Source organism: Lepisma saccharinum, chromosome 9 (genome assembly GCF_977018435.1).
Source record: "Lepisma saccharinum chromosome 9, izLepSacc3.1, whole genome shotgun sequence".
Lineage (NCBI taxonomy): Eukaryota > Metazoa > Arthropoda > Insecta > Zygentoma > Lepismatidae > Lepisma > Lepisma saccharinum.
Window position 1 is genome coordinate 77944043 of NC_139237.1, and position 22505 is coordinate 77966547.

General features: G+C 39.0%; 1 protein-coding gene across 1 annotated transcript in view; it reads right to left on the reverse strand.

Moving 5' to 3' along the window:
* The window catches only part of LOC145992753 (tectonic-like complex member MKS1), a 47704-nt gene extending 31392 nt beyond the window's left edge, over positions 1-16312 (reverse strand). Inside the window, exons 1-7 of the mRNA XM_083129140.1 lie at positions 16156-16312; positions 14101-14253; positions 13239-13395; positions 11482-11588; positions 10916-11047; positions 3479-3695; positions 841-1003 (exon numbers count right to left, since the gene is read on the reverse strand). Of these exons, the coding sequence (XP_082985266.1) occupies positions 841-1003; positions 3479-3695; positions 10916-11047; positions 11482-11588; positions 13239-13395; positions 14101-14253; positions 16156-16232 (1006 nt within the window). The 5' untranslated portion in view covers positions 16233-16312. The remainder of the gene's footprint in view (positions 1-840; positions 1004-3478; positions 3696-10915; positions 11048-11481; positions 11589-13238; positions 13396-14100; positions 14254-16155) is intronic.
* Positions 16313-22505: the final 6193 nt, after the last annotated feature.

Here is a 22505-nt window from a genome sequence, read left to right on the forward strand (position 1 = left end):
ATATCAAGTTTATTCCTGAATAAAGGGGTTCATTTTTGCTTCTCAAATATTTACAGCAGAATTAATCAATTTTTCCGTGAATTGCATAACTCTCAGGATAATTCTGACTTCAGAAAGTGTCGCATCAGTAAATAAATTACATTTCGTGTTTAAGAGTCTATTTCGCATTTTGCAGCTCATTTCACATTATTTAGTGACAAAACACTGTGATAAAATGCACATCACACCTTTCAGAAACAAGAAAATTAACATTACAATGCGTTATTCCACATTTCGTGTTTTCATCAAAAACGAAACATGAACACCTCTATCAATAAGATATGCTGAACATTTAAAACAACATTACAGACACAGCATAGCGGAGGGTCCAGCCCTTGTACCAAATAACAACATCTGAGACGGCTGCATCTAATTTGAAGGAGAGTTAAATTACCTCTTCTAGATGGGAGGGATGGTACAAGGAATGCCATGGTGGGCTGAATGGCACAAAAAGGGGATTATACTGACAGACACCAGAGCCTCCTTAGTTTGCAAGGGCGGAGGCCAGGGTGTGCTACGTGGAAGGGAGGCTGACAGTAGGTGCCATGGAAAAACTCACCCCTTATACCCTAGAGTGATGTTTACCTTAATATCTCCGAAAAACACTAAAGCTGCTGACCACAACAATATTTATTTACGTAAAAAAACACTTACAAGTGACCCTGATATAAGGTGGAAACGTCACATGTATAGTGTTATTTTAGGTAAATAAATACTGCCTTGGTCAGCAGCTTTAGTGTCTTTCGTACATAGAAACAAAGCTTAACTGTGTTACTGAATACCTCTTGGCTATTTTATTACCTGTAGGTAGGTCAAAGAAATAGTGAACAAACAAGTTATCATAGTCGAATCTCTCTGCAGACACAATCTCACCCATAATATACAGGTCCAATATACCAGAAGGTGGCTGTTCAAATTCTGTTCCCACTTTCATTTGACAGATTTGCAAATGGTGAGTGTAGATCTGGAAAAAAGAGTGAAATTTAGCTTCGTTAATTTTATTTATTCTGACCATCTTCGAGGCTAGTATTTTGGGAAAACTTGCCTATAAAGGATGATCTGTATGAACCTCATACCCTCTACCAGCTTGCTACTTAGTGTTTGTATCTAGTAGGTACTATGTGGAATTTACTATGTAGGACAATTACTAGAAGAAGCACATGGAAGGGTTTCCTTCATCATACAATTTTACAATGTTTGAAGGTGAATCAGATACAATACTTCAGAAGGAGAAATTGGAACAACAAGATGTGCATTTTTACACGTTAACCACATTGTCTATTAAGCTGTTTGTACACGATCAAATGAATCACGAACAAGTCATTGAACTTAACGGAAGTGACATCAGAGTACACGTCATGTTTTTTCTTGCATTCATGGTTACTGGCCAAGAATGTTTAAATAGGAACGGTTCTAATGAAAACCTTTTGTGACAGACTCTCGACCAATCAGAGCACAAGCTATTGAAAAGAGGCATCACAATTATACAACAAAGAATGATGTATATTTCTACAGCAATGAGTAATGCGATAATAAAATATATTCGACAACCAACAGTAAAATATAACATTTTGCGTTGATCTTAAATTGAAATTTAGATAAACGCAATGAAAAACAATTATCTGTGTATCTGTGGAAATTATATGTCTTATGAAATTATTTTGTTGTGTTCACATTGTTTTTCTGGTGTCTCAGATTACATTCAGACTATTAATACTGAGAAAATACAGCAACATCACACTTAGTTTGAGTTTCTAATATGACTTACTCTTCCTTAAGAAAGAAAAATATTACCTAGTCTATTTTTTTTCCGTGCCGTACACACTGCCACATTTTGGTAAAATGTGAACTTGTCCAATTTTTCTTTGACTGTGTACATGTGCAATTTCAGACCATTGAAGATTTCCAATAGAAACGCTGTTCAACGACTTTTACATGTTTATTTGAAGCATTCACTTCAACGACTTGTTCGGGATTCATTTGATCATCTAGAAACAGCTTTACAATACTTCTTTAAATTGCTGATATAATTGAAAATACTAATCAAGAAAAATGTTTTTTTTTTCCTACTACAGTACAGAGGTTGTTCGCTTTATATCCGACCATTGTCGATTTGGTGCTGCCACCTGGTGTATCATGCTGGAACTATGGGTCTGCTGGCGGGAGCAGTGTTGTGTCTGACCTTGTAGGTGCGTGAGTGTTGGTAGTGAATATTATCAAATGGCGCCGAAAATCAACCGGTATTGGGAGGGTTACATAATGGCCCTTTTCCATGCTAAGTTTTCATACGTACGCATTGTGAAACACTAGGGGTGACTACTGCCGAAAGCTATTGTGGCCGGTTACACACAACGGGCTCTCCTTGCGAAACATTCACCCACGAAAACCACCAGGAGAAGCGCTGCAAGCAAAGTGTCACATACCGTGACATTGACAGCAAGGGGCGCAGCAACTTTGTTCGTCAGTGCAGGGAAAGTTTCCCTCGAGGCTTTATGGTTGCGACGGGATTCGGATATGAGGGTAAGTTGATGATAAGCCAGGTGGACAAAAACGTGAAGGTGAATGCCAGATACTTCCAAGACTCCATTCTGACACCTATCTATCAGAAAGACATCCCACAATTGTATGGAATGGACGCGAACCAGGTGATGATCCATATGGGCAAGGCTTCGAGTCATACTGCCAGAACATCACTACGTTTTTATCAGGAAATGGCAGAGGAATTAGGAATTCGTGTCATTCCGTTTGAAGACGTTCCTGTGAAAAGCCTAGATGCCAGTCCAATGGATTTTTGCGCATTTGGACTATTGAAACGTCGTCTTCAACATCGCCGCCCGCACACCCTGGATGGTCTACAGGGAGGAGTGGGACAGAATTCCCATGCCTGTCCTGCACCGGAGCTTGCTGCAATGGAAACTGCGATGCCGGGCGATAGTCCACAATGCTGGGGGTCCAATAGAACATGATCGGTGGTGGCGGTGCGGTATCTCTTAAGGTGAGTACACGTCAAAAATGGTCGGATATAAAGCAAACAAACTTCTATATAAGATTTAGGGCCTTCCTGATGGCATAGTGACAATCTAATCAACCTCCAATCAAGAGATCCTGGATTCCCTAACCAGTACAGACACATAGTGGTTTGAATCCTACTTTAAATTCTAGTTCAGTGGTTCTCAAACTTATTGAGATTGATTGCAACCTGGTAAATTATCTTTCTAAAATTTGATGCCCAGATCCCAACAACATTACCAGTAAATACCTTTCCAATGTATACACTGGGGGGGGTCCTAGGTTCAAATCTCAGCCTGAGCATGGGTGTTCTTTTGTGGTTGTCCCCTCATCAATTTCATCATCATCATTGAGATTAGCCAAAAGTGGACGAAAAGTGATGCTGAATAACAAAAATCAAATCAAATTCCAGGACAAACTCTACAATTACCTCATTCAAGGTAGCATTTTCCTTTCCCTCGTCATCTTCTGTGATGCCAGGTGATGCATGCTCTATCCAGTATTCATAAATGTTCCTAGCATCACTATCAACCTCAATTCGGTATGGTACGTTGTCTTTCGTAAAATCTGGAGTCATGGTTAACGCCCCATTTGAATTATACCGAATTGTACACAACACATATTCATCTTTCCCATACCAGTTTTCACTGCAAGAAAAGAGGATACATTAGTCTGAAAACTTCTTACAAATATTAATATTTAAAAAAAATGACATATTTTGTTACCAATGTAATGTATGTGAATAGTGTGTTACATTAAAATCCCCCATGTAAAAGAAAGACAAAATTAATCTTATGACAACTTGACTGAGCAAATCATACTAACTTTTGCACATTATATACATGTGTTCGTAAACTCTAGCCAAGTCAGCCAAAGCTGGCTACATCTATTCTAGAACTGAATCCAAGTATGGCTAGCTCTGCCCACTTCCGGTTTTGTGACGTCACAGTGATATATCCAGCTTACATGGCTCGTGAGCTTTGAAAGTCATTCTCGATGTGACTGAGATGGCTGACTGCAGACGAAAACTAGCAGAAAACCTGACACAGCAGCTATCTCTCAATGGCCATTGGCTGACAATCACTTATTTGATGCCTTTGTAAGTCAGAAAGACAACTTTTTCCGTGACTAACGTAACATTTATATGAGGCACATTCAGGACCCTCAAACTAGCAGTTAGCAGCACAAGATTTCTTCCATTCAGGCATTTGCACACTCCATATATATAATATTATTTGGTCAGTAATACATTTTTATTATTATTTTCTTTTTCCTTATCTTTCCTTTCATCCAAAGTATCATAAAAATCCATAACCTTTCTTCATTTTTGATTAAGTTATTTCAACTGCATTTCACATTAGTGTTGCCATCTTGAATGGAATACGAGGGTCACTATTTATATTTTGAGCCTAACAATGAAAAAACAGGAATTTGGCATTGAAAACTGCTTTATTGTTTTTCGAAGTATTCTCCTTATGGTCAATACACTTTTGCATTCGTTCGAACCATTTGTCAAAGCAGTTTTTCCAATCTTCTTGAGACACCTCCATAATATGGTTTTTAAACGCATCAACGGCATCTTCCGCCGACAAAAATTGTTGTCCATGCAATTTATTCTTGACATTCGGGAACAAGAAGAAGTCATTGGGTGCCAAATCAGGACTGTACTAGGGATGGCGGATCCGAAATCCGGATCCGGTTGGTTCCGGATCCTAAATTTTTTTGGATCCGGATCCAGAACTTTCGGATCCAGATCCAGAATTTTCGGATCCGGATTCGGTACTTTCGGATCCGTTTTGCCATCCCACATGCGCTTCTTTGGAAAGTAAGAATGTGCTTATAACATATTGTTATCTGCTAATATACACACACACACACACACACACACACACACACACATATATATATATATATATATATATATATATATAAAATATACATACATACACATATATATATAGTGTGTGTGCGCACGTGCGCGATTTGTAATTAATTAATACACTTACAAGGGAGGTCTAAGTCTCCCCCTCCGATTTCCATGAAACTTGGCAGGTGTATAGAAGCCCCCCCCTCAAATGTCAAGATGAGGAGAAATTGAAGTAGGGATCTGACCCCGAAACCACATAAATAGGGCATAGGAAGAAACAGGGGACATAGGGCCTCTCTATACACCTGTCAAATTTCATGGGAATCGGAGGGGGACACAGGGGTCAGATGATCCCCATGTCAATTTGTCCTCATCTTGACATTTGAGGCGGGTTTTGCCCCCCAAAACAGTTTTTTAGCCAAAACAAAAAAAAAAACACGTATTTCTTCCTTTGGGTCCCTCTATACACCTGCGAAGTTTCATGAAAATCGGAGGGGTACACAGGGGTCAGATCCTTACTTCAATTTGTCCTCATCTTGACATTTGAGGGGATTTTGCCCCCTAAAACAGTTTTTAGCTGAAACAAAAAAACGCGAATTTCATCCTTTGGGCCCCTCTATACACCTACCACGTTTCATGGAAATTGGAGGGGAACACAGGGGTCAGATCCCCACTTCAATTTGTCCTCATCTTGACATTTGAGGGCAGGTTGCCCCCTAGAACAGATTTTTAGTCGAAACAAAAAAACACATATTTCTTCATTTGGGCCCGTTTATACACACACCTGCCAAGTTTCATGGAAATCGGAGGGGGCCACAGGGGTCAGATCCCCACTTCAATTTGTCCTCATCTTGACAATTGAGTGGGTTATGCCCTGTAAAACAGTTTTTTTTAGCTGAAACAAAAAAAAACACGTATTTTTTCCTTTGGGCCCCTCTATACACCTACCACGTTTCATGGAAATCGGAGGAGAACACAGGGGTCAGATCCCCACTTCAATTTGTCCTCATCTTGACATTTGAGGGTGTTGCCCCCTAGAACAGATTTTTAGCCGAAACAAAAAAACACGTATTTCTTCATTTGGGCCTGTTTATACACACACCTGCCAAGTTTCATGGAAATCGGAGGGGGCCACAAGGGTCAGATCCCCACTTCAATTTGTCCTCATCTTGACAATTGAGTGGGTTTTGACCTGTAAAACCATTTTTTAGCTGAAACAAAAAAAACACGTATTTCTTCCATTGGGCCCCACTATACACCTGCCAAGTTTCATGGAAATCGGAGGGACACAGGGGTCAGATCCTCACTTCAATTTGTCCTCATCTTGACATTTGAGGGGGTTTTGACCCTTAAAACAGTTTTTTAGGTGAAACAAAAAAACACGTATTTCTTCCTTTGGGCCCTACTATACGCCTGCCAAGTTTCATGGAAATCCGAGGGGGACACTTAGATAACCTCTCTTGTTAGTCTTACACTTTGTAATTATATAACACTGCATATATTATAATGTTTTATTTTAATTTGTAAAACTGTAACTGTAGAACAATTGTATAATTTTTGTATAACATTTTTATCTTGTTATATGTGTTAAAGGTTTCATCCTGGAATGGAATGTCTCACATTTATGTGTGTTTTCATTTCCAATACATTCGAATGAATACATATTCGTTTCAATGGCATTTACAAAATCACCCCTGACATTTTATGTTAAACAAGTAAGATAATTTTTGTGCACGAGTGTGTTAGCCGATGTGTAGCAAAGTATTTTAGGAACAACACTTGAAAAAAATTCTTGTAGGACTAACTAATGAAAAATTTCTTTGTAATCGAAGATCATAATACCTTTTAAGGTGTGGTAATATTATAATGGGATTGAGATACGAAACTCTTGGATCCGGATCCAGGTCCGAAACTAAATGATCATGTAGTATTTTATATATGCTGGTGGAACTAATGCCTATGGTTGCCTCAATCTCACAGTATGTCACATGACGATCTTGCAGTATTAGGTTTTGCACAGCATCAATGTTTTCTTGAACAACAACTGATTTTGGACGACCTTCGCGAATCTCGTCGGTGAGCGAATGGCGGCCATGATTAAATTCGTTATACCAGCGTTTCACAGTGGCAAAGGATGGGGCTTCATCGCCAAATGTGGAAGTAAGTTCATCGATGCACTCTTGTCTTGATAGTCCACGTCGAAAATCGTAAAAAATCATCGCACGAAAATGTTCACGAGTTAATTCCATTTCATTGTTGTCGCGTAATCTCCAAGGCAACATAAACAACACAAATCAAGCTATTGACAAAACATTTGAAGTACGTTATGGTCAATAATGCCAGACGATTCCGTGCAAACGTCAAATCGCACCTAACTTCAATCAGTGTTGCCAAGGCTCAAAATATAAATAGTGGCCCTCATACTGTTACTATATTCAGAAACTGCAGGATTTAAGCTTTCAAACGATATAAAACATGATAGGGTTCCGCAAACATGAAAAATCAATGAAAGTGTCACAAAATCATGGAATGACCCTGTACGGTTTTATGTTGGCTGTCCAAATTATTGCATGCATAATACGCACCACAGATTTTGGGAGAAAATTTTTTGGAAAATAGTGCACACTATACATGAGTAAATACGGTACTTGCCACGAACTGCCCAATGGTAAACAAAGAACTGTTTCTTACATAAAAAATCATAACCATTGTTGAATAAATAATATATAATTATAGTAAATTTGTCATACACCAAAGTCCTAATATCAACTAAACACAACCCAGAAATTGCAACAAGAAAGTGGTAAATGCCAATAGCCATACACTCTAGCATATTTCAACATGAAAATATAAGGATCGGTGTAAAACAGGCCACCCTATATAACTATGTGCTCACCTTAAAAGTAAGCCCCGTAGGCAATGAGGCATTTGTCCCACCATCCTGGCAGCCCTGTAGAAGGTGGGCGGTTGCTGCAGCAACCAATCACTCACTGCACTGCATCCTTCGCCTCAGCGTCAGAGTTAAACTGGCAAACAAAGATGGCATAATCGCAAGGTGCGTGCTGGAGTGTTTCACACTGAAATTTATTAACAGGTCCTGCACAACATTGGCAGTATGCTGACGTGCATTATAATAAAACACAACCACTCTAGATGACAGCAAGACTGGTATCTTGGATTTGATGGCCTGACGCAGTGTTAAACAATGTTTCCCATACACTGCTGTCATTAGACTGTGAATGTCTCATGCACTATACGACGCATCAGGCGGGGCCACGCAGAGGGTGTGCGTGGCGATCAACCAATGGCAGGAGTGCAACGTTGTACAGTTAGGAGACTGCGGCGCGGAAGTTAAAAGCCGTGTTCTGTATTTTTCTTGCGCGCAAGAAGTTTTCATAAAACTCGCCACTTTAAGGTTCATCATAAGATGGGGAAAGACATTTTGAACCTGACTGTCCAAGTCCCATGAATTTCCGTCGCCTACAGCCGGAGTTATCGTTCCTTGAAGAAACAAGGGAAGCAACACCTTTCATTTCCTTCAGCCTGTTTTTTCGTTGCCACCATGTTGACGCAGCTGAGTTGTTGTGTCTAGGGAAAACTGTGGGTGTTAAATTCGCCTCGATATAAACAATGACCCTTCATTGTCCTAGACGTTCTCGAACATTGAAAGTCTGGGTCAGTTTGAGTTCAGCCTTTTCGTAGCAAGGCCGGTGTAAAATTATTCGCTCATCGTTCACTCGTGCGCCACAAAGAACCGTTTGTGAATAGATTAAATACAGCACTTTCGTGCGATAGCGTGTGTTCCGTGTGTTATTTTTATTTTAAATAATGTCACTCTCAAAACTTAGCACCAGTAGTACAGGCACCAAGGGTGCAAAATCTAATCATTAACCTCCAGGAGACTGATTCGGAAATGAGTGAAATCAGTGATACGGAGACCCATGGGCATCTGGGAGGGGTGCAAGGGGGGGCCGTGCCCCCCTGGATAATGAAAGTAAACCATAAATTATATATTTTTCACATATAATTTCATTACAGCCACAATAATATGTGTTAATTATTGCATGAATATGATATTCAAATTTAAGCAATGTTTTTGAGGGAACAACATTATTATAGAGGAAAATGTGCCTTGTTTACCCCCCTGAAAAAAACACCTTCCTTGCCCCTCCCTGGAAAAAATCCTGCGGACGTCCATGCGGAGACCGAGGAAGACGACGAGAGCGGTGATGAATAAATAAATACCTTCAAGCTTCTTTCAGGTATGGGTTTCTCGTATATGTTACAGTAATATGATATTATAATCCTGTGTAGAAATATTCACTATATTATTTCACTGTACTCATATATACCGTGCATGCATTATCAAAAATAATGGACACATCGCGAATTTTCTGTCCTTCCCTTGTGCTAGCAGTGTTTGGCAACAGAGGAGTAGCACTGGCTGGGTATTGGCCGAACTCATGTTCCTTCTAAAAGCGTGCGCCGTATAGCACCTTCCGCCACCAGGAAATGGAACGACTGCTCTTCCTTACTGGCCTCCACGATGTACCGGACGGCGAGTCCCTGCAAGTCTGCACTTCACACAAACCTGCGACGTGAATGCCATGTACCGAGCAACAATCGAACCCCCTTCCAGTGGCAGGAGTTTTGTGGAGCCACAGCACCTACACGTCGAGATATACGAGGTGGCATGTTTACCACACTGACTGACCCTTATAGTTCAAAATATGACCCCTTTTCCTAGAATATTTGACATGGAATTTCTACTCTTACTACGAAGAATACTTACTATACCAAACTGAAGTATAGTTTCTCCACAACACATTAAAAAATTTTTGCTTGTACTTTTTTTCTTCGTTCAAAAACCTACTTTTAGTGCACTACTATAAAAATATTGATTTTTTCCAGAAACACAATAAATTTCCCTGACATGCTTCCAGTATTTCCAGGTTTTCTAGACTGGTAGGCACCTGATCAAGGTCTTTTTCTAGACTGGAGATGGGTACTTCTTTTCAAGTTGCTCCACTATGGTTCTCACAATGCCGGATTGGTGCCTCCACCAGGGGATCAAACCTTGGACTCTAGAACTAAAGAAAAGAGTGCTAACTAGGGCTCGGAAGTTGATGACGACTCATCTTCTTTTCTGAACCTTGAAAATCTAAAATTGATATCTGTTCATTTCTATTCAGTTAGACCCAGAAAATATTATTTTTATTTTGCATTTTTTTGGCTTTTAGGTCAGTTTTTTAGTATTTTTTGTCGTTTTTATTGCATTTTCTGAGGCTTATTTTTCTCCCCCTTTTTGTTTTGTGAATTTTAAATGCATTTGCTAGCATAACTTACATATTTACATTTCCTGGCTAAAAGCAAATTTGCCATTGATCGAAAATATGGTCAATGGAAAGGTACAATATTATTTTAACAGAAATGTTTTGAAATGCATTTAATACTTTATTGTGATAAATTTATTTTTCCTCCAGCAAACATAAAATACTTTGGATGAAGCCTACCTTGAGGTTTTCTTCGTGGTCTATATTATTGCTTTAATCTGTGGTTTTAAATTAATCACAATATTTAAAATAAAATAATCTGATGTACGCGAAACATCAACTGTATCTTCAGATGCTGGCGGTCTACTGTATCGTGGAAGGTTCACTCTGACAGAAGATGAATGACATACAGAAAAACCTTGCGGTGTATTTTAAGTAACATTGACATTAAAATAAAGAAAACTACATTAGCAACTAATTGCTTTTATCACTTTGTTCCAGTAGTTTTATCGAATTATTCAACTACTCTTTTGTAATTTATGAAAAATCCAGCTTTTTATCAGAGCAAAAATTAATTTTTTGACACTTTTTTGGTCATCAATTTCCAAGCTCTAGTGCGTCATTCCTCTATGCGGGAGCACTTAGCATGATATAAATTTTCTTACCCTCTAAACATGAAAAACATTAAAAAACAAACACATACTAACAAAATAAAAATAAAATGTACCTTTCTCTTGTACTCAAGTCTGCTAAAATGTACATTGTTTCTTCAGATGCTTCTGGCAAGTGCCTCTGAATTTTAGCATCATTCGTTGGTAAACTGTCCACAACATTTCTCTTTGGAACAACAAACCCATTTCTGGAAGAAAGAAAAGAAAGCGCATGCATGCAAAATTCTTGTTAGTACACATAGCTCCATAAATGCAAATGAAAAAAATACATTACTGTTGATCAATTTCTAAAATAACTTCTACACAACAGAAAGAAAAAAAAATACATGACACAGGGTGTCTGAAAAGTCATGTAACCAAGACTTAACATACGGAACTTTTGTACAAAAAGTGCTAGAGACATCAAACTTACACACATAGATTTAAGAGGCATCAACATGAAAAATATACATAGGTTTTAATTTCAACAATTCACAAACAAATAGGAACCTTGTTTCTCTAGGTGCCAGAGATTATTACATAGTGACAGACTATTTTATGGACATTATCATTGGGACATGTCCTAAAAGTTTCATTTTTTGGTATTTTATTAACAAAATTACTGATTTTGGTATGTATTTACCTGTGAAACCTTTTGTGTCCAAACTTCTGCCTTTGATGTAAACCTAACATTTTGTCAGCTAGGAATGTCCTTTGTTCAGATATGTCTGTTGTAGATTTGTGTCCAGCCTAAAATAAATTAATTCCATCTATAGTTTCCGTGTATATTTGTTTGTAATGTTACATTCTATAAAAACAACAAATGTTTTTCTTAAAGAATTAACATTATTGTTAATACTTGTGTATGCTTAAAGTTTATGAAAGTTTTCATTATAACGCAGTACAGCAACCTGCTTACACATGCCTACTCCATCTGTAGGGAAGAAATAGAGCTGTTATTTTAATATTGCATTATAAAAGAATAAAAAAAACAGTAGATATGATCTATGCTTATCCTTGCAAATAAACAAATAGCCAACCTCCATGGCGCAGTGGTAAGTCTAGCATTCCACAATGGCAAGGGTCCCGGGTTCGACTCCTGGCTTGGGCATGAGTGTTCTTTGTGAGTGTGGTTCATCAATTTCATCATATCATCACTCATCCCTATTTCACAATTAGCCAGCAATGGCAGAAAAGTAAAGTAAAATAAACAAAATCAATCAAACAAATATAATGTAAGATATGTTCTGTCTTATGCCTTGTGCTTGAAAATACCATTTGTAAACATCACAATCCTTGATACAAGGGACGATATTTAGCAAACTTCTTGTTCATATCAGTCTCAATGGATGAAACAAAGAACTGTGTCGCTTAGAATAATAAAAAAATAAATAAATGGATTTAGGGTCCTAAAATGTACATAATATTCACTACTAAAAGAATACATGCACTTTTCCATTTTTGAGTTATTTTAGTGTGACGTGATTTTTCTCAGAAGACAGACCGGAAAATGTACAAAATTTAACACATATTAAAAAGTGTACAATAAAATGGAATGAGACTTATTTGCTTGCTCTGCTCATAAAAAGCCTCATTGAGAGATTAGCAATTATTTTTCCTTGCACATGACATGTAAATTTAACCTAACAACAACAACAAAAAAAGCTCTCCCTAGGGTGTGCAGGAAGGAAATATTTTGATTTAGAAATGACATTAAAAAAAAAAAATATATTAAAAACTCAATTTTGGGATGGGAAACATTCACCATTCCTAGAAGTTCGGATATTTTCAGGATGGAAAATGTTCGGAATTTCCTTGACATTGTGAAAAAGTCAAATTCTACACACTATATGATGGTTGTTCTTGCATCATTCAGTTCCAACAAACTTAAAATACACAGAACTCTGAGAATCTAGCACTCCTTTTCCGAATGTACAGGATCCCAAAAATTCATGAAATCATTTGCTACAGTAAGGGAAAGGTAAAGCTCCCCGTGCACTTTCCACCATGCCACGAAGCATATATAGGAGGATGTGGGAAAGGGGGGGGGGGGGTAGGGCCTCTCTTCTTCAATCTCAGCCACTTTTGGAGATGATGTGATCAGCATCATGCTCCAGCTGCCTCTACCCCTCACTGTTGCCCCCAGATACCCATTTCATTGAGGTTGGGTGAGCCCCGGAGTCACTTTATGAATGGACAAGGTGGAAAAATTCCAACCTTACATCTCCCAGGAATCGAACCAGGGTTCTGACTGGCAGTCAGATACCCTACTGACTAGACCATGCCGCTCCTCTGAAGCAAGGTACTAATTCTCTCTATGATTAACCTAGAGAAGAAACCAAACAACTCATGTTTATAAAGAATGACAAAATAGGAATAGAAAAAGAAAAAAAAACTCACTTCTTCAGTAGTAAAGAATTCATCTGCATCTACGTATGAGAAAAGTCTATTTGTAGGTACTGCACCATCGTACTGCTCTAAGACATCCCTGTGGTATTTCTCTTCCAGTGGTGAGTGGCAGTTTCCTGGGTGACTGTAGTGCGACACCTCGAAGGGGCTGGAGGAAAATCATAGTTACCTAAAGATGTTATGGTTAGTTATTGCACAAACTTGTTATTTCAAATAAAATTTTGATTTATTTTCTGAACTTCTTTGTACATTCTGTTAAGTCGTAACTTGGACATCCCTTTTATCTCGCTTTCTTGGACATGGGGTATTTTCTACCCTGTTCTAAAAACCATGCACAAATTTCTAGTCTATGTGGAATGTGGGAATCAAATTAATTTTGTGGAAAGGAAAGGTTTACTACAAACAAATTTCTGAACTATGTTAGTAAACACAAAATAGAAACAAATAAGATAATAATGAACAAAAATGAACAACAGGACATTGTTATTTAAAATATTCCACGTGTTTACATTTAATTTAAACAGTTGTGGCAAGCATAATTTCTGCAGTCCACATAGAACACATCTGTTGTGCTGCTTGTTACTTGTGTGTCACTCAGACTGGGCCATTCTTTCAATATGCAGTGTGTCTCTTCTTCACTCTTTGGTTGTGCATGTACAGTGAAGGCTAGAGGAGTCCATGTTGCTTGTCGCTTCAGTGTGAAACCTCAATGTCAGACGTTGCTTTGTCCTTACCATTTTGGTCTGCTGATAGTGGCTCGCTTGTGCTACACATGGAAATAAGTTCATCAGTCACTGTGCAGATTTATTACAATCATGAATGAAAAATAAAATTAAAAAAATATGGGTAGTACCTGAAAACTTTTTCCTGCCATGAAAATGTCCTTTCTTCAACTTCTTCGCCACTCTCTGTTGTCTTTGGGGTGTGGGATTCCTCCTGTCTGGCCTCAGGTTTTGGGGTTTTTGGAAGTGGAATGAAGGAAGATTTCGCCTGGCGTAGTTTTATCCTATGAAGATGATAATAAAAGAACATGCTGCTTTAAAAATATACACAAAATGAACACATTTATGACATTTTAAGGGTTGTGTATTGTTTACTTTTAAGAGTCCACCCCCACCCCCTACAAAAATTTCATGGTCGAAGTAAAATTTCTAGCTGGGGGATGCTTTATGAAAACTTTCTTTATTGGGGGATGATAGCGTTCTACATGTTCTCCCCTACTTCGAGCAGTCTTATCAATACAGTATTTCACGGTACATTATCAGTTTGGAAAAACTCTACATAATAACCACAACTAAAAATCAATAACAAGTCAACCAAACGATACGATCCCCCCATTTTTGTGTGAAGATATATAGAATTGGTATAAAATTTTGTCCCTCCAAAAAATGCCCATGATGCCGAACTGAAGTGACACAACAAGCTGCACGTCTCGCATGTCGCTCTGTTTAGGCCATTTTCTGGATACCATGTATCGTCGGGAGGATTGGTGGGATGCCATCCCCAAGTTGAGAAAATTTGCGCAAAGCACCCCCTCCAAAAACCCAGTACCCTGAAATATCCACTTTGAGCACTGCTTTGAGCCAGTGTTTTAATTCTCAGTGGGGACACTGCATAGGTGTAGTTAGGAAGTCACGTGTAATGATCGAAATAGTTCACAGATAGTGATATTTCGTGATCACTGATAGATTGGGGTTGTCTATATTGGTAATGATTAGATAAACCGGAAACACATTTCTTGAAATTTACAGGAGAAAAGACGAGAAAGTACTTACGGAATTTAGTTCTTGTGGACTTTCTGAAGCTGGGGAAAGGGTTTTATCGAATTGTGCAAGTTATTCGGCCTGTAAATAAGTTATTTTTCGACATTCATGTATCTCCGTCGCATGATAGCTCGTGCCACCATTACCATCGACTACGTGAATCAAATGTTCCGTGTGTTCGATTATGTAACCCCCTGTCAGTGTAGCAACCATGCAGTAGTTTTACAAGATGACGTGTGAGCGGGATTCTTTTTCCAATTAAATTCTCTATGTTTGCCTAACCTAACCTTCCGTGAATGGTTTGTGGATCAATTTTCGCTTAAAAACCTTTTGTGAATAGTTTGTGCACCATTTATTGGTTCATAAGTTTGGAAACACTGCACATCAGCTGACGATAGACAACGTGAGTCTAGATTTGCCCGCCGAATTAGCAACGACCAATAAATAATTATAATGTTAAAAATAACGCTTTTTTCATAGAAAAAAAGTGATCCAAAGTTGAAAAATGTTCCGCTATGCATATGAGGTAAGTAGAAATTAATTTTATTTGAAAATAAACGAGGAAAATGTGTCTCCGGCATATCTAACTGGTACCCCTAAATTTGTTCATAATGCAACTCCCGTGGGTGACAAATCGTAAGTTATTACTCAGAAGTCACGTGATTTTGTGCATGGAGTTTCTTATAGCCGTGACGCACTGGTTTGGTCAGTTGTATTCAATGAATCTCTACAAAAACAATAATATTATCTTCATTTTTCTCAAGTTTTAACTTTCCGTGCGAGCAATTTAAATTACCGTTAGTGAGATATTGTAAAAATTGAGAAAAATTTAAATAATTCGAAAATGTAACGCCCACAATTTTGAAGTACACTCGTATATCGAAGTTCAAGATCTCAGTTTACTTTTATAAACTAAGATTGATGGAAACATAAGCTATAGGTTCACAAGCAGAAGTAATTTTCCCAGTGATTTCAGGTGCGTTTGCATACATGCACACACACAAGGTACAGGATGCATAAAATTGAAGGGTATCTGTCCTTAGATGCCTCTATCATACTTGTACAATTGGACCATTTACATTTATCTATAACCGAATTTTCAAGTACTGATGTCTACTCGCGTAATGTTCAGAGTTTGCACTGACCTTAGTTTGAAATGTTTTATAGGATCCCTAGATCTGTATGTACCGGTGCACAATTCACTTTCTTCATAGCTCGCCATGTTCGCTTTTTCTGTAAGTTTTCAAATTCCCTTTGTAAATGGAAATATTATGAATTTGTTTTAATAGAAAAATGCCGTGATTGTTTACCATTCATAAGTATTACCAAGCAAATTGCCCAGCACCATGTTTATTCTATTTGTCTTACGCAATGAGAGCTTGAAGAATTTAAACAAAACGCTAAACAATTGCTGACAACCCTTGCACCAACATACTTAAAGATCCATTCCTTAAACAAACACGTAGAATGCAAGAGAATTAATAAAAGTAGTCATGGACAATTTGCTGAGAAATACTATAGTTGTTTCTTTATAGTGGCTCACAGCACCTACCCTTTACGCTTTCTAGCCATCGGTCCTGGCATGTTTGATCCTACTTTTCCGTGTCTTCATCCTCGTTGTTCCTTACACACTTCCGATGTACTTTTCACTTTCACTTGTGATTTGCGATGTGAGAGTGGTATTCTGGTGGATATGTTATACTTCTGACCTCCGTATCTGTGTTTGTTGTTTACATGGGTATGTTGTGTACATACATGTATACACACATACAATACATGTATTCGAACGAGCGAGTTGTTCTAAAAAGAGTTCCTGTAAATGCATTTATTTCACAGTAAGAATAATAATTATTATCGCAAACTAAACATACTTATGTCCTGATCAGTTACAAGTAAATTTATGCGTTTGTATGTAGTACAACATTTAATTAGATGTTAGTAAAAGAAGGTCTGTGTTCAATCAGTGCGATGTGTATGACATTTAGGAATTTGTGAACATAGCTGAATAGTAGTATTAATTACATGAATGCCGACTTTGTAATTATTATATTACATTACTTATCACGAAAAACTGCCAGAGTGCTTAGCAAAAATACATTTACAAAATGCAGGCCAATTTAAATTTATTGTGTCTGCTTAACACCCTCCCCCCTGTCGCCCGTGAAGACTCCCTCAAAAACAGAGAAATTACATTGCAAAAATCATTTTACAAGTTTGGTTCGGATCCCACTTTAAACTGTAGGTCCAGTCCCGATTAGCCTTTGTGGGCAAAAAGTGGACTTAAAACAACAAATCAATCAATATTTTGCCAATTTCAATTATTTAAATTCCTTACTTTTCTCCTCGCCGAACTCCGTGGCAGAGTGGTTAGCACAGCGTCCTACAACGCTAGGGCATGGATATTTGTTAATGTCCCTTCATCAGTTTCATCATGATATTCCGTCGAATATGTGATTTTTTTTAATAGCTATTTGTAATTTCACAGCAGCATCTCTATATTTCATTCGTAAGTCTCCGGCAATGCTCAAATTTCATGATGAGAATTGCAACTCGCGCTACTTAAGGCGAAGAGGGACAATTACGCACCAGGCATGCATTTATTCCAATATCGTCGGAATGAGCAATGGTACTAAAGAGATCTCCGCCAGAAATGAAGAGTATGAATTTCTCCCCATGTGGCAAGTGGAAGTGGTTTCCTAAGTTGATTATTAAGCCTTATACGATTTTTGAAAAATGTGATGAATTAGTAATTACCGAATCCCATGTATTCCTTATGGGACATCAACTTCAAGTTACGGCTCATCAAATGGGAGTTTCGACTTTTCCTACTACTATGACATAGTTCAACGTGTCCTTTTTCCGTCCATGCGGCCATCCTGGCAGTGTTGCCAAACCTGATGTGCATAATAGAGCTAACTTTCACCATTAATATAGCTAAAGAGGAATTTCAAGGAGGTACATTAACGAAGGCTGCATAAAGTGCCTACTAAGGTAATTTTAGTTGTCAGAGGGGTGGGGGTGCTGCTATTACCGTTAGCTTTAAAGTGATTGCAATTTATTCTTAGTTTTCACCGCCCAGATTTGGCGGCATCACCCATCTCAATAATCCAATGATGTTAATATAAAATCGAAAATAAAGGGTTCCCGGATAACAAAATTGTCATCTTCACCTTAGCCACAGCGCTATATATAAAAATACATGGGGAGGAAAGAAGATGTGGGTGACGCAGCCTATAGCTATACGAATATCACGTCACGTGCAAAATGTACACTCATTGCAAAAGTTGGTATTTATGGGCCGGAGCCAGTGGTGGCATCATAGTGGGGCAGAGGGCGGGTGCCACAGTTCACAGTCAAACGAGTGCACGAAAGAGCCAGATCTGGCTCCAAAAGAGCGAAGTTGGCAGCAGTGATCAGCAGCTGCCCCAGCGAGAAAGACCTAGGGGAAATTGTCCCTCCTGTAGGAGTTTATAACAATTATAATTTCTATTCCAGAAAATGTAACTCGTAATACTCGTTTTACATGTGTACCAAGATAAATATACTGGTCGTCGAAAAAAGTTTTGCATATAACAAAATTGTTATTTTCTGCATCACAGAAGCCACACATGTCGATACCTCCGACTAGGGCAATGAAAACACAAAACATAGTTAAAGACAATTCTCAAAGATATAACCAAAGAAACAAAGTTGTTTTCCTAACCAAAGTAAGATGCAACAAAAAGATCACCATTTACCAAGGTGAGTAAACCTATCAGAAACCCCTCACCGTCTAGTCAGTTACGTGTGTGGCCTCCACAAATACGTAGACATTCTCGAACACGACGGGGCATGCTGAAAACCAGGTTATCCAATGCATGTTGTGGAAGATTGTCCCATTCCTGAATGGCAGCGTGTATCAGATCACGTAGGGTTTGTGGTGGGTGAGGGCGGTTTGCAATGGCACGTTTCAGAAGGTGCCAGGCATGTTCGATACAATTCATATCGGGGGAGACTGCTGGCCAGTCCATCCGACGGATTGCATGCCTTCGAAGGAAAAGGTCCACTGAACGGGCACGGTGAGGACGGGCATTATCGTCCACCAACGTGAATCCTGCACCAACATCCTGTGCAAATGCCCTAACGACGGGTCGAAGAACACTGTCCTCGTATGTCTGTTCATCCATAGTACCCTGTATGTGAACTAATGACGTCCTATGACCCAACATGATACCTGCCCAGAACAGTGCCGAACCACCCTGTTGCTGGAAGCGTTCCACCATGAACGATTCATTGAAACGCTGCCCATTTGCTCTCCAGACACATATAGTGTTGTCATGGGGTGCAGACTAACCCGTACTTAATCTGTAAACAGTGTTTGTGACCACTCTTCCCGGGTCCAGTTTTCATGTTGTCTGGCCCATCTTACGCGTAGTGCCCTATGTCGTGCAGTGAATCGGGGAACCTTTAAAGGTCGACGGGCATGAATCCCTATATCGTGCAGTCGGTTTCGCACCGTTTGATTGGACACCATGATCCCTGAGGCCTCACGGAACTCCTTCCAGAGTTGGGTTGCTGTGGACGTAGAACGTCTGCGCGCAGAAATACGGATATGCCTGTCTTGTGCATCCGTTGTCTTGCGTGGTCTTCCTTCTCTGGGCCTATCTGCTATTGAATGGGTCTCCTGGAATTTCTTCCACACTCTAGAAACGTCACTTTGATTACAGCCTACCCGGTGTGCTACTGCTATGTCCACTTGCTTCATACCTTCCTGTAGTAGAGTCACTATTCTGATTCTATCCACTGCCGAAAATGTGTTTCGTGGCATTTCTAAAATGTAAACTCACACCATGACAACCATTACAACCTTCCGTGAGACGTCCAGTGCTATATACTCCCCCTTCTCACGAACTCCGAGACAATCGGTGGGTGAATCACGAGGTTAAACGTGAAACATGCTTCAAAACCCGGCCACAGACATGTACCTGCTCTTTTGTGTGTAGAATTGGCCTTCGGTTGACTTGTGCGCTTCAAATTATGGAGATTTGTGGCGTCAGTGATGCAGAATATGAAAAACTTGCAATATGCAAAACTATTTTTGACCAGTATATTTTTTCTGCTAACAGTGTCTTAGTCTTCTTTCGTTTTGACTCATGTCCATTATCTAAAGGTTTAAGCAACACATTTTAACTATTGATGTAAGTGTAAATCTGCCATTTTGGTGATATAGTGTTTTAGAACTTAAAACCTTAGCCATGTAAGGTTTTGGGTGCGCGACAACTATTTGCAGTGGAGTTGTTGAGGAGGTTTGTGGCCTTTATTTTTGGTGAAATGTATTGGAAAAGAAAGATGAAAACAGTGCTCGCATTATATCTTAACTACTGCTTACTTTTCCCCAATACAGAAGCTAAACGAAACGAAAAATAAAATACCTCGTCCCTCCGCCGCTATCGGCATTCTCCGAACAGTTGCTGCCATCTGTCGATAGTGTTCTTTCGGAAGGCGCACGTGCTCCGATTTCCAGGTTTCCCCCTTGGTTTCTCTCGGCTCCTTCGGCAGAGCTACAACACAGGAAGAATACAGCAGAGGGAGCTCACAGCGCCAGATGTGCCCCTGGTTCTCGCTGCCTAACCTGGTGAGCTTTTCTTGCTAACAGTCGGGGAAATTTGGAAATTTGAAGCATTGTGAACGAAAAAATCTGCTTTGTAAAATAAATATATTGAAACGTAGTGTTTTATTGTGCAGAAAAAAAAACAAATTGAAAATTTTCCGTTTTTGGTTGGGGGTTCGTGTGCTGCGTGAACCCCCGTCAGGCGACGCCTCTGCTTAAAAGTCGAACTCGATGGATCGATTTCGTGGATCACTTGACACACATATGTTGGTAGTAATGCCGGCTCTTTTACGCTTCAGGGTGGGATGATCTACCATTGCGCTTATGAAATTATCAAGGGTGATGTGTTTTACCAATTTTTATGTCACTGTTACTTTATGCAATTTTAGCCTTCTTTATGTGTGTGAATTGTATGAAAAATCTGGGCTCATTCCCGCTGTATGCTATACTATGCTACTTTTTACGTTATCTACTCATTTTGCGAAAAATCATCGATTTCAGTTGACTGAGAGATGACAAATTGAATTCAGGGGTGCCCATCCCCCCCAAGAACAATGGTGCATCCCCCAAAATCATGTCATGCGTCCCCCCCAAATCATATCATTCGCGCCCTTAAACCATATCGTAATCCCCACAAAATATTTAATTACGACAGCGTGTCTACTGAAAGTAACTTTTTCTTAGCTTTTCTGAACATTATAATTGATCTGCCCCTCCTCCCTAAACAGGGGTGCTATCACTCAAGACTACCCCTAAAATCGTTCATCATAATCGAGAATATCGCGTGGATCCAACTTTAAACTGTAGGTTCAGTCCCGATTAGCCTTAGAGTGCATAAAGTGGACTTAAAACACCAAATCAATCAATCAATCAATCGAGAATATCGCCTGTCTTGTAATGCAGCTTTAGTATGAAAACTTCATATTCATCTCATTAAAGCGCGAAACACACATCGCAGCAACGAATTGTTGCGTCGCTTCGCTCGCAAGAAACTTTTTACATCCATTTCTTTGCAGCCTTTGAAGAATATTAATTTAATGGGGTGTCAATACTTTCTTAAGATCCCGAGATATTTAGTCTCTTCCTTTTCCAGCTTTTCCTTTGGCACACTCGGGGTTGAAAACGTGTGGATGCCTTATCGCTAAATACAATCTCCAAAATGTAATGTTCGAACTCTCTCTCCACTACAGAAATCCCTTGACAATTGAAGATTTAACGCTTTGTCAAGAGCTTTCTATCTCCCCCTTTAAATTTTATACTCAATCCTACCACCAAAATTTCCATGCCAATTTTAGACTTACTGTTAATATTGTAGAGTGGATATTGCCTCCTCCAAAAAATTAATTCTCAGTCTTCACACCAGAATTTCCGCAACAGTCTAAGACAATAGTAATACACAAGAATTGAATACCCCCTTCAATTTAATGCTCAATCTCCCTCTAACTAAAGTACTCGCCATAATCTAAGACCTAGAGTTGGATACTGTCCCCTCCCAAAAGTTTAATTCAGAATCCCCCTCAGAACCCACGTGTCAATTAAGGCCTAATATGTACGAGTTCGATACTCCACCCCCCTTTCGATAATGCCCTAAACACTTTCATTTCTTCATCTAATGGATTAAATATAGTGCATTTAAGGTATAAAAATTTTGCATATATTTGGAAAAGATATAAATGTTGAATTTTATATTATTTGAAGGGAAAAAATCCCCCCCACAAAAAAATCTCGATGGCGCAACCAGCTCCATAAAAAAAAAAAAAACCTGTGGGCACCCCTGATTGAATTTGATTTGCTACTGCAACATGCAGTTATTGATATTCAGAAATGAACATGAATGAAAGTGATAGTGAAAGATGATTCAAGAATAGAAAAAAATGTCGTCTGAGAATATGTGAAAGACACTCC